The sequence below is a fragment of the Buteo buteo genome, chromosome 26 (assembly GCF_964188355.1).
Source record: "Buteo buteo chromosome 26, bButBut1.hap1.1, whole genome shotgun sequence".
Lineage (NCBI taxonomy): Eukaryota > Metazoa > Chordata > Aves > Accipitriformes > Accipitridae > Buteo > Buteo buteo.
The window spans coordinates 4,982,583-4,995,865 of NC_134196.1; the positions used below are offsets into that span (position 1 = coordinate 4,982,583).

The following is a 13,283-nucleotide window of genomic DNA, read 5'->3' on the forward strand; positions in this document are numbered from 1 at the left end:
AGAAAGGTATAGCTTAGCATCTGGTCTCTGGCAAAGGAAAGTAGCAGATGCCTAGAGAAAAGTAGAGTAGGGCAAAGCTTTCAGGTTCCTATAATCAGGGGATTCTCCCCAACTTCTAGCAGTCTTTTGGGAGCTGGTTTCCTAAAGCTGTATCTTCAGCTTTAACAGCTTTGACTAGTTTTTAATCTGTGAAGTTGTCTGTTTGCTTTTTGAAGTTGTCTGTTTGCTATGTAATTTGTCATCCACACAGTTCAATAGGCAGTCTCACACACTACAGCATGTACAAATAGTGGTTTAAATTAAAATTATATACAGTTATTTAATATTTTTGAATATAGATTTCTAAGCAGTTGTCGATAGAACTTGATTCAGCACGAGCGCAAGTACTGGAAATTCAGGGTCTTCTGAAGGAGAAAGAAAAAAGTGAGCAACATCTCCAGGGAAAGCTGAGAGAGTTAAAGGAATCTTTTGAGCAGAAGAAAAAACATAGTGAGACACTGCAAGCTGAATTAAAAACTGCCCTTTTAGAAAAGGTAAGACTGGCCTCTCTTACTCCTTTAAGAAAACTAATGTAAATCTCTCTGATAAACGCCGCAGCTTTTATGTCAATAACTTTGTGATAAACAGCTGTTTGCTGTATTCTAGTTGGAAATGATAAGGTCAGGATGTGGAAACAAGGTCTTAAGATGCTGTTGGAGACAGAAACAACATCAACAACAACAAAAATAAAGTAAAAAGAACCAGTGCTGAAATATGAGTTCTGTAGGAATTGAGTTTCAATAAAGTGATAAAAATGGCTAGATTGTGTTTATTTTGCTTCAGGAGCATGCTATGAGGCAAGAGCTGCCATTTTCTTGTAAAGCAGGAGAATTTTGTGAGAGTAGTTTAGACAAACCCCGCAGTGTTTTGGAACGTTCATGGCAGCTTTAAACCAAGTCTTCTCTTATTATACCAAAAGAATTTATCTGAGTGACAGTATGAAACTCATAAACCATAATGGAAAGAGTTCAGATGTCTTACAACATTAGGGAATGTTGTGTTCTGCGCCATGCACTGTTAAATGTTGCTCCAGCTTTGGCTGCCCTATGCTACGTGATCATATTTGTGCTTTAGTCAGTCTGTGGAAACTTGGAAACATTATTTAGATTTTTAATGTTCGGTCTTAATGTGTTTCACTTAGTCTTTTGACATGAATTAAATTTTGTTGTTAACTTTAAAACTAAATATTAAATGTAAAATCACAAACATCAAATTACTGAACTGCTATTTTGTAAGTGGGAAAAAAAAATCTTGTCTTGCAGTAGAAATGAAGTTTATTGAAATGTTTAAGCTTACTTTACTGTCTCTAAATTTGACTGAAACTTCCTATGCTTATGTTTCAGGCAGAACTGGAGAATAAACTGCAACAGCAGTCTATTTTGTCAGCACAGGAGCTTAAAGCAGAGAAAGTCAAGCTAGCAGACTTACAGAAGACCCATGAAAAACATAAGGAAAACATGGAGAAGCTGCAGCTGGACCTTTATGGGAAAGAGTCTGAGCTGCTGGCAACTAGGCAAGACCTTAAGGTACTTACGGTCATTTTAATGTCCTATGTGATTTAGTAGATACAAACAGATCTTGAAGTAGATATACAGATTTTGAAGACCAAGAAGCAGTGCAAGAACTGTATAGGCAGAAAAAAGCTCTTCTGCTATATATAGAATTTAGTGCTGTTCAATCCCTTCCTCTGGGACAAAGGATATCTTGAAACTAATTTAAAGCCAAGGGTATTTGCCAGTTTACCTGAAATACCCTTGCATTTGTGCAGCAGCAAAGTGAAAGGTGATTTATTTTTGTGTTACTGTAAGAGTTAATTTTTTTGTGTTGCTTTTCCTTGTTATATATTGTAGCTTTCAATGACTTTAAACAGCATAGCTGTTTAGGGCAAAGTCTGCCAGCATGTGAGTAACCACTATCTTCTAGATGATTGAACTAAAATTTTAGTTGTCAGTCTTTTCCCGTGTCCTTGCCCTTTCCGCTTCTTCCTGGCTGATTGTGGACGTTCAGAGATGTCAAACTAATAGAAACAGTAGGTTTAGGGTCCTGCCTGGAATACAAGTGTCCAAACTTAGTCCTTGAAGTTTTTGCTATTCCTAAGCTGAATTTATCTGAATTGGCATTAGGGTGTAGTGCCTTCGAAGAGGTATTGCTGGGAGTCAAGTCAGTTAGCAAAGGTGCTTTTGTCCTTTCGGTCCCCCTCCTTCATGTCAGTGCTAACCCAATGCTCCAGTTAGTCCCAGGACATACTGTGCTGCAGATACTGGCCGACTACTGGCAAGATGTGTAGCTTTGGCACTTTTCACTTCAGACGAATCCCACTGCAGCTTTGTCTGTGTCTGACGCTGTTGTTCTAGGCTCTTCTGAAGTTTATGGAGAGAAATAGGCACTTCGGGAGGACAGATGGTCTGATCTGGTTTAGATGTCAGCTTCACTTTGCTTCGGGATGTATAAAGGGAGCCTTTTGTCACTGCTTAGATGTCATCGCTCCCTTTCACCTGTCCCAGTGGAGCCTTTCGGTCCCACCACTGAAATCGTTAAAGGTCTTGTGGCCGTTTCAGGTAGGACCATGTGAGTTGTGGAGCTCTAGCCAAACTCCAGGTTTGGGTTATTTTAAGAAAAAGACAAATAGCTCTTTTACATACAGGTCATTGGAGTTTTATTAATCTTACTCCTCCTCTGTAGAGCATTAGATTACCTCCCACATTTCCCTGCAGGTTACAGAAGCTTTACTTTCAGTGCAGCTTGGTTGAATCAGTGTGTTAAATTGTGAAGAACTTCCGCATGCTTAACAAGCAATGATGGTTTAAAGATACTCTTTTTTACAGTTAGTTACTATAGCACACGTCCCTCTGTGAGTTAATTTCCTGCAGTGCATTTAGGTCAATGTTTGGTAATGCAATGACCTGTAAAAGCATTGGATGTGCTCAGTAACTGGGATTTTTGGTATAGTTTTCATTTAAGTACTGGTTGGTGCAAAAATAGCTCTGAAGAAGTATTATTAAACCAGCCTGATGACTTCTAGTTCTGGCAAGTATAAAATAGGATGGTAGGCGTCTCACATGCTTTGAAACTTGAATGGGGATGGTAGCAAGAGAGAGAGAGAGAGAACATCTATGCAAAAAGGTAAAATAAGGAGATGGCAACAGGAAAACAAGATTTTCAAGATGAACAGTCAGGTAACTTGATTTATTATGTAAGTCTCAGTGGAGCCTAGAGAAGCCTGAGGAAGATTGGGGTCCTCAGTACTGATGCGATATAGAACTTGGAGGCTGTTTGCTTGATTTTAAAAAGATTTCTAAAAACACATATTAATTGGGGTTAGTGAGGTCTGCTTGCCACCACATTTTTCTGTAAAATGTAGAAGAGGGAAAAGGTGGGGAGCTGATCTTCCTTCATGGATGTGCTGCCTCATTGCAATGTTGACCTAAAGAAGCAGTGATAACTTATCTTACAAGACTGCAAAGGAAAAAGCACATTCAGAAAGCCTCAGCATGATAATGTTGGTCTTCAGAGCTGAATATCAAAATGCCACTCACGTCAGAAGAACTTTATGGTAGTTTCACAGTCCAATTCAAAGTCAGTTGTCTGGCTTTTTTTGCCTTGGGCAAGTTACTCAAAAAAAAAAAAAGATAATTTGAGCCAGAGCTATGGCTTTTGATTAAAATTTGGAACTGAAGCTGGTAGGTGGGCTGGGGTTCAGACTGGCCTTAGTCTTATTAGTAGGCAGTAGTAGAAGTTTTTAAAATGTATATGTGTGGTGAGCTTGGGTGTCTTTCGGTGGAGGATTTTTAGTGGAGATACGAACTCCCTACACAGCTGTGTTGAGCCAGCACGGTTAGAAGCCCAGCACTGTCCGGGACAGGCATTGCCAGGCTGTATCGAGAGATCCTTAGCAGTGCTCGGTTTTCTTTAGTTAAAAACACTACGAGGGAAAACTTAAATATTCTCCCGTGGTGTAGCACCATGCCGTTGGTGAGGCCAAGGTCTCAGGCGTGGGGATGGACGGTGCAGCGTATGGGTGACGTGAGTGGGGTGGTAGGTCTGGTTCTTGGGGGGGTGGCAGGAGCTGGGCTGTACACCGAGCACCATCTGCTGGCATCTGCTCGGAATATCACTGCTGGGATGGCTGGGTGTGATTGAAAAGTAAATGTATGCCTCAGTGGAGTTCTGCAGTTGGAGATACAGCACTGCGTGAGGGAGAGCAGCCTCTCTCTGCAGCGCCAGCAGCATGGCTGCACCCTGGTTTCTGGTTCCCCAACAGAAGATCCGAGCTACGTAGCGGTAGCCAGATGCAAACTTTGAAGCTGTTAAGTCTTGCAGAGGAAAAGCGAGAAGTGTTGTAACAAAATCAGAAGTGAGAATGTAGTTGTAATTTTAGGGGTACTGTTTGCTGCAAATTTACTTTGGTTTAAAAATGCACAGTCTGTAACAGTAACTACACTCGTACATTTTTGTCTCTGTGACTGGAAAAAGAAATCGGGTAGGATTTGAGTGCTTGTTGTAAAAGCTATGGGTTTTGATAAAAAAAATACATATATAATAAAGAATACTACTACATTTTTTTGTATATATATGCACATATATATAAAAATATGTGTGTGTGTATATGCATATATGTATAATATATAAATATCTTTTGTATATGCGCGCACAAAATATTTTTTTTTTGTGGAAAAAGCATATAGAAGCATTAATGAAAATGCAGAACTGTTATTTTTGCCTTGATTTTGAGTTAGTGCAAACATACTTTGTGTGAATCCTGCTCTCCTGAGGTCTGCCAAGTATCCTTCAGTCTTGGCATTTGTGCTTTTTGTACTCAGTCCTGGTTTCCTCTGTATTCTCAAAAGAATGTTTCTTTGCCGCCAATATTGGCATCGCTGTCAGTGTATCTTCAGCGGACGTTCTGGGACAATATTCGTGCTGCCAAACCTCAGGTCTGTACGTCAGGAGCCAAAGTTGCCTACAGTCAGTCTAACCCTTCTTCTTAGGAAGTGAAGAGAGATCAGGTTAGCATCTGTGAATAATTTCATGTCTCTCCTTGTGGCCTGGGATCAGAGAGCACGCAGACTAAAACGCTCATTTGTGCACCTCACTTAGGTGGAATGAATCCAGGTCTTATCACCCAGCTAGGACCAGTTCTGGTGTTGGCACTATTATTTGTACTGCAACGCCCCAAGTTGTAGTGAATCAGACTGTGCTATCTTATCTTTTTATTTATTTAAACTCTGTACCAGTCATCCTAGCATCTGTTTTTATTTAAAAAAATAAGTACAGATTGGCTTCTTTTGTTCTGTACCTTTTCCTCGCATTCGGTTTTGTCTGTCATCCTAAAGAGCAATCTCATGACTGAGGGTACGTTGTTGGGAGAATACCTGTCATATTCTGGGAGCAATGGCAAAACTGAATGGTAATTAAATAAGGTAAATGCCACCAGATGTTTTGAGAGGTGATTTTATGTTAAAGATGCGAGCTCCTCAGCAGTCCAAAAGAATCGGGCTGAATTACGGTCTCAGTCGAGACTGGGACAGGAGCAAAGGTAATAACTGGGATGTTTAACCATGTGCTGGAAGATTTCTGCTCGTTTCCAAAGGATGCTGTGAGACACTTTTGAGCAAAGCAGAAAGAAAGGCATAAATAGATAGAAGGTTGATTTACTGTTAAAATTATATTGAATGGTTTCCCAGTTAAGCTAGGTAGCATCATTAATCACAGCACAATTGAGGGACACTTATATATGTAAGCTATAGTATGCTAAATTGTATGCAAAATTCCAAGTCTCTTATATAACAAACTACTGAATTATAGAAATATTTGTGCATAATACAGTGCAGAGTAGGCTGAATACTGGCTCCCCTTATAAGAACGTTTACATTGTCTTAGCCTAGGTATAAACACAATGAGATAACCTGTCCAGTGGACACTTGGGGGGGGGGGGAGAGTTGAGAGAGGAGTGTCCCCTAAGTGAGGCTTTTAATTTGGGTGTCACTATCCACTTCATCAAATTTCATCATCCTGTGCTAACAAATTGAATGTAACCACATTTCTTCTACTGGACCCAAATTTGAATAAAAGCTGTGGCTTCCTTATGTTTCTCTCTAAAACTGCAGAGACCATTGGGTTTTCCCATGAAAGTGTTATATGATGCTGCTGCACTTCCCATCCTTTCTCATTGTTAGGAAAATAAGGTACTCCACTGCCCACAGTAGAGCAGAAGGGGATAATTTTGCTTTCTGAAAGACCCATACTGCTGAAAGCTTGAAATTGCAAAAGCACTTCCTATTTTGCTTAAAAAAATTTCTGAGTTAACACCTTGTGAAGTGTTAAAGTCTAACAGCTCAAAAAGCAAATAAAATAACTTGTCTGCAAATTAATTTCAAAAGCCAGTGTGAGCTTTTTGAGAGCCACTGGAGTTGTTGAAAATGCTATTGAATCAGCTGTGTTCCATTGTTGGCATTTCAAACTGAGTCTGACTCAGGCAAAATACTTCAGATATTCTAAGGGAGGGTTAGGAGGCATTAGAAATCAATTTGTTTTTAAATCAAAACAGGAGTGGCTAAAGCATATGCATAATTAAGTGAAGTCAAAGTTGTGCTTATTGTTCTTTTTAAAATTACTAACCTTCAACAAGAGGTTTGATTAGGATTTAAGTAAGAGCTTCAAAAAGAATTTAGTTTATCTTGAAAGAATTTAAATACTTACTGGTGCACTAAAGGTAATAAACTTACTACTACTAATAAATCTCCTCACCTCATGTTCTGTATCTTAGCATCAAAAATTTCCATAGAATACGAATATTTTGGAGGAGTGGAGGATGAGTTTTGTATTTTTCTTTTTCATTGGTTCTTTGTGAAAAAACATCCTTCTAAGTGGAGCTAGTCCTTGCCTAAGCTGAAGGCTTATAAAAAAATAACCTCCAGAATATTAACTCAGGAAGATCCCCAAAGTTTGACTTTGCTGTGAGCAAACAGAATGACCCTTGGGTGCAAGTTTTAGGTTGTTTCTTGGGTTTTTGTGACCTGTTGTAGAAAGATAAATTGGAGTTCTTTTTCTAGGTAATGAGGAGAGTTGGAGACAAACTAAATTATAATCTGTAGTAGACTTTGAATGGAATTTTAAATTTTGTGTTTAAAATGCTGATGCAGCTGAGACTGTGAAACGTTTTGTCCTGATAGTAGCATTTTTAGCTTGTACATTTCACTTCAGGATTTTCAAAAATTTTACATTTGTCCTAGCACTAGCTTCATTAAGTCATTGGTAAAAAATAGCATTGAATGACTTTTGAAATCTTCAGAGTATAGCTTCACTGCCTCTTAAGTAACAGCTGTCTAGAGTTATAGAGCAGTTGATTTGCCCAGAGAATAAAATAAATTTCTGTGAACAAATTCAAATTCATTCTGTTTTCATCAGTCGCCTTTCATTCTCTGCCCTTCTGTATGTTTTCACCTTTTCTCTGTGGAAGGATGCAAGCTGGAATATGTACAGTGAGGTATTGCTGCTGGAAATGGCACTGTGGTAGTTTCTTTTTATTTAGGGTAACCTTGTAACCTAGAGGTTTCTGTAAGTATGCTTTGTCAACATTTGGAGCTCAATGTTGCACACTAGATAACGATTTTTCCATGTGGAAAATGTTTAAGCGAATGTTGAGTATCTGAAGCTCTTATACTGACAGATACTCTCTTTGTAATCAGTCCACAGAAGAAAAACTTGCTCTAGCTCAAGAAGAATTAGTTTCCAGCAGAAATCGAATTGCTAGCAATAATCAGCAGATTCAGGAACTGAAGAAAGCAAAGTCTACACTGGAGCAGGATGCATCAAAGAAGGAGCAGCAGCTGGGTGAGAAGACCAAAATGTTACAGGATCTTCAGAATGACAGGGTAAATGCCTCTGTCTCTTGAAATCTTCACACGGACACATCAACCCCACGCAGGCACCCTTTATTAATTTCTGTTACATCTCTAAACAAGGGGTATTTTGAGGGCATAGCACTGTTGTAGTGCATAGCAGTGGCAGTTTTTCTGAACCTCTGGTGCAAAGACTTTCAACAGGCAGTTGAAGTGAATTGGGTTTGAAATAGGCTGTTAATTTGTTCTAAGTGGCTAGACAGATGGAAAAACGTTATTAGTTTTAAATCTAAAACTGCAAACATGTTGCTAATTGTTTGCACTATGAACTGTGGGTAGAGATATGTGGCAGTTGTTTCCCCTTAATTACAAAGCCTCCAAGTAGGTTTTGGGCTCTGGATATTTTTTGTTTGGTTGGGTTTGGGTTTGGGTTTTTTTTGGTTTTTTTTTTTTGTGAACTTGGAAGAAGTAACTTTTCTAGCACTTTTTATTTCTCTTCAAGATTTTGAAAGAAAAAGACTTGGCTAATGAAAAATGTAAAACAACAGAGCTCCAGGAAATAAGGAGTAGACTTGAAAAAGAAAGTGCTAAACTGGGTGAAGAGCTTAGAGCCTGCAAGCAAGAATTTGAGAAGGTATATTGAGACAAACTGAGTCTTCATGTGTTTGGTGATCTGATAAGAAATATGTGCCTGCTCAGTAGATGTTACCTGGATTGGCTTTGCAGAGATGGTTGCTGTAAATGTCAGTATTACAGGGAAGGGAACCAAAATACAGATTTTGTTGAGGTTCCTGAGCAATGCTGACCTGATTAGTGATAATCCTGGAGCACCGGTGCCCAGTGTTCTCGGCCAGGTGGACCACATAACTTGTCTTAGCTTCAGGATGGGTTGTATGTCCTGGCTTTTCTTCTGTTCCACTGTAGATTCACTGTGCATACCCTTGCTTGACTATTCTGAAGTGCAGAAAAGATGTCCAAAAGTGTCATGAATGTGAAGTTTCCCAGATATTCTAGGCACATCTGGTACTTCTCAAGGATATGTGGTAGAGTTGAAACTCCCTTGATGTGCTGAGGTTTCTTAAAATGCCTTAAAATGTCATAGTCGGGGAAGAAACAATGTCAGGAGCCTCATAAAAGACTAACTCTCTTCCAAAATTGTAACAATCAAATGAGCTTTCTAAAGGGTAAATGTTTGGAGGCTTTAATTAAATAATTTTAAGTCTTCAGTAAAACAAACTATTTCTCGCCACATTCTACGTATTTCATTTTTTGTCTCTGTAGAAACAAACACTCCTAAAAGTCCACAGTTTGTGTTGTCTGTATTATACTATTAGTAGTTATATTTGCATCTGTTAAGCATACAGAGTTTAAGTTGCTGCACAAGTATAAATGAAGGGACATTCCCTATATGCTAATAAAAAGAAAGTAACGTGATATCTTATGAGTTTCAGATGTTCTTTTGTTCTCCAGTGTTTAGAAAATGGTCTCTTATTTTTAGATAGAAGTTTGTACTTTGTTTCTGTCAAGCAATCTATACCCAGTACTTTCTTGGATTTTGGGGAAAGGTTATTATAATTCTATACATTCTTAAAATCTCTATTCTAAAGAAGAAAATTTATGAAGATGTATATAAAATGTGTGCACACCAATGGCAGCTTAATATTAATCTCTGGATCTCCCTGCAAGCAATCAGACTAAACCAGAAATTCTTTCCTAAAGGCTTATACTCTGTTTCCCATCTCCTACAAAGGAATGGATAGATATACATCTGTAGGGCATCCCCCTGTCCTCAGGATATGTTCTCTTGCTATCTTTGGTTGATTTTAATTTGTGATGTGAATTCTGATTTATGGAAAACTGGCAACCCTGTTAGTACCGGCATGCTTGGCTGTGTAATTTTAAAGAAAATGATTCCTATAAGTTTAACTAACTATTCGACTCCAGGATTTTTTTATGTTTTATTACAGAAGAACAAGTAAAACTAATGTTTAAAACCAATTGTATCATCCTACTTGCTTAAAACATAGGGTAATTATTTATACATTTAAGACTAGTAGAAACTAGCTTTCTTCCATCAGTGTTTGGTTTTTACATTGTCATTATGAAGCTTTTAACCTCATTATTGCTACCAGAGAACAATGTGAAGTAAATTTTAGAACAGACTCTAGAAGATGACAATGGATGTATCTTTTCAAAGAACTGTAGAAAATGAGCCAACAGGGCTTCCACTACTTTAGTAGAAACATATATTAAATTTATTTTTAAAATTGAATGTTGTTCGTAATATAAAGTTTAAAATCTTTGATCGTGAAAATCACTGACACTTTGTGCTATAAAATCATCCTTTCTTCCAGTGATAAAACTAAAGATTATTGCTGTCCTCTCCTTGGAAACTATTACAGTAGATTTGAATTTAAATCATTTACACTTTCAGTGTTGCTACTTTGACTTTGAGCTCTGTATCCTAACAGGAGGTTGCAAATCTCAAGGATGCAAAACAGCTATTGATTCATCAAAAACTAGAGCTGCAGGGCAAAATAGATAATATGAATTCAGCTCTGGAACAGGAGAAGAAAAACCATCAAGCTGTCAAAGATCAGCTGAAAAAGAGAGAAGAGGAGCTGAAGAAAGAATGTGCTGAAATTGAAGCTAAACTGGTTAGTATGGTAAAGAGTATAAGACTGTTGTTTTGTGAACACGCTTTTGGATTCTTTCAGGGACAGAGAGGGAGCAAAGAGTTCACTTTAGTTCCACATTACATTAATTTTTAAATGACAAGGTCTGAAATCTGAGGCATTTAATGGTGTAGGAAAATTCAGCGGGATGACAGCCTTGTCTAATAGAGTTTGTTGATTAAAAGTAGTGATTCTAGTACAGTAAGATTCTTTGCCTCAATTAAATGTAGGAAATAGGGAAAGAATACTTGGAAGGTTGTTTTTCATTATTCCGTTGTTTTCTTAGCACACAGAGAAAAAAGAGAAAGAAGAAGAAAACCGGAAACATGAGGAAAAGGAGACCAAGCTCACCATGCAGGTCACAGCCCTGAACGAAAACCTGGCTACCATGAAGAAAGAGTGGCAAAGCAGTCAGAGGCGAGTGAGTGAGCTGGAGAAACAGACGGATGATTTACGGGGGGACATTGCCGTCTTGGAAGCAACGGTGCAGAATAATCAGGATGAGAGAAGAGCGTTGCTGGAGAGGTAAGCTGTGGTCATGACGATGTGGAAGCATAGTTTGGGAAGTGGATAGCCTCACACTGAAAACTTGTTTCAATTGATTCGGGATTCTTTATGCATGCTTTGTTTAAATCTGTGTTTGTTCCTAGTGCCTGGGCTGTGGGTGCAGTTTCCAGAGTGCAACCTTCTGTCGTCCCTGCCAAAGCACAGCAAGGGGTGTTGGGAACAAACTGTGCTCTGTGGCTTTGATGGGGTGACCATTTTGTAGAAAATCAGGCAGGCTTATCAGGACCTTACTTATCACCAAAGCCACAGCTCTGTGTTTGTGCTCGAGGATTTATGCTCATCTGTAAGAGCCTTCTAAATCCATTGGGCTCCTCTGAACTTTGAGGTGTATAGGTTGTGGCTTCTCATCTCAGCTGTTGTGTGAACCTGGCAGAGAGAGCTTCTCCTACCTGAGTTAACTATCCTTCTCCGTCACTCCGAGGCCACCCTGCCTTGACTCCAAGTAGATGCACTAGTCATCCTGAAGCCTGGAGAGACTCCTTAGTGCCTCCAGTAACATAGAATTTTCTTAGGGACTTCTGGGTATGCCCACGGCTCAATGATAGGAGATTGAACGTGTAATTGGATTAGATAGGGTAAGGTTTACACAGGAGGCATTTTCTTCCTCCTGAAAACCGACAGTTGTCTCTTCTCCAGTTCTGCTGTTGTCTCTACAATGTATTTAAATCTTAAGTAAGGAGAGCACCTTTTCTTCAGGCAGCAGGAGGCGTGCAAGGCAGCGGGACTTACCTGAAAGCGGCGATTGCAAGGGTAGAAGAAACACCTGTGAGACAGGAGGCTTTCTTCGTCCTTGTTTCCTGACATGTTTGGTGAAGGCAGAGTGGAAAACTTTTGTCGATACTGTCAAGCTTGCTGATTTAGGTTTTGAGCAGGAGGCCTTGGGAAAAGATGGGATCAATTCAAGTGAGATCCTCTTTCTTTGGCAATCCTTTGCCATACTGTGCTGAACTCATCAAGTAGCTCTTTACAGCTTGGCAGAAAAACACCCTTTGAAATTTGGATTTCGACAGTTAACTGAATTTCAGCTGATGGGAGGTGGCCTTGCTAAAAGAAAAAGGTTTCTTTTCTGCTCTGTTGTCTGACCTGATCTGCTGCAACTGGTTCGTGCGAGTGTCCTGTGGCGCAGGGATGTTTTTTGGGGGCTTGCTGTTGATGGACTGCATTCAGTACTGTCACTGGTTTGGGGAGCAGCTCCAGGTATTAATAAACCACAGATATTTGGGAGCAATGCCAGATAATCTTAAACTGGTTGTTACAAAAGAATGTTTTTCCAATCAAGGCATCCAAGAACTTTTCACAGCAAAGATATTTTTGGCTGGATTTTATGAGAGTAACTTCTCAGACATGACAACCTGCCCAAAGGAGGCAGTGTACGTTGCCTCATATGCTTTGAGCTGACTATTTACTATTTTTCCTCAGGTGTATAAAAAGTGAGGGAGAAATTGAAAAGCTTCAAGCCAAACTTGTAGAAATGAAGAAAAAGCTGGACAACACTACTGCAGCAATGCAGGAACTTGGCCGAGAAAACCAGTCATTACAGGTATAATTTCATTTGAAGCAATTCAACCTGTTGATTTTCTGTGTAGGAACTTATGAGCATTTCAAGTTCATGTCAGGGTGGTGGTGGGTTACCTTTCCAGAGTAATTGAGATGTCACACTTGTGGTGTAGAAGGGCCATATTGCTGTCTGTGGGTTCTTAAATCTGTTCATAGTTTTGAAACTTGGAAGATTTTTCTCTCTGAACAAATAGAAGCTCTCAGTATCATGTCAGAATTGATGCTTTTATACTGCACTGGGTAGTGTGTGCAGTGAAAATAGAGGACATTAGTAGGAATTAGACATGGATTTTTAAAACAATGCTTTTTTTTATATCTTCTGTATAGATCAAACACACCCAAGCTCTCAACAGGAAGTGGGCAGAAGACAACGAGGTACAGAATTGTATGGCCTGTGGAAAAGGTTTTTCGGTGACAGTGAGAAGGGTAGGTGTGTTTTACTGTGTGTCTGTGGGGATTTTCTTTCTCTATGGTGTTCAAACACTTAGACGGGGTACAAACTTCAGAAAATGGCCTTAATAGTGTTCTTATACTCAGGACATCTCAGAATACAGTTAATGGCATGCAGTGCCTTAAATATTAAAAATAAAGTTTGTGGAGCTTA

General features: G+C 39.2%; 1 protein-coding gene across 4 annotated transcripts in view; it reads left to right on the forward strand.

Moving 5' to 3' along the window:
* EEA1 (early endosome antigen 1) overlaps window positions 1-13,283 on the forward strand; it is a 77,157-nt gene that overhangs the window by 56,093 nt on the left and 7,781 nt on the right. For 3 of the 4 annotated variants that reach the window (XM_075058121.1, XM_075058122.1, XM_075058124.1), the window contains 8 exons: window positions 339-533; window positions 1,383-1,565; window positions 7,728-7,913; window positions 8,383-8,514; window positions 10,352-10,537; window positions 10,842-11,080; window positions 12,542-12,662; window positions 13,007-13,105. In XM_075058121.1, coding sequence (XP_074914222.1) covers window positions 339-533; window positions 1,383-1,565; window positions 7,728-7,913; window positions 8,383-8,514; window positions 10,352-10,537; window positions 10,842-11,080; window positions 12,542-12,662; window positions 13,007-13,105 — 1,341 coding nt within the window. The remainder of the gene's footprint in view (window positions 1-338; window positions 534-1,382; window positions 1,566-7,727; window positions 7,914-8,382; window positions 8,515-10,351; window positions 10,538-10,841; window positions 11,081-12,541; window positions 12,663-13,006; window positions 13,106-13,283) is intronic. The other variant, XM_075058123.1, reaches the window with a different exon arrangement.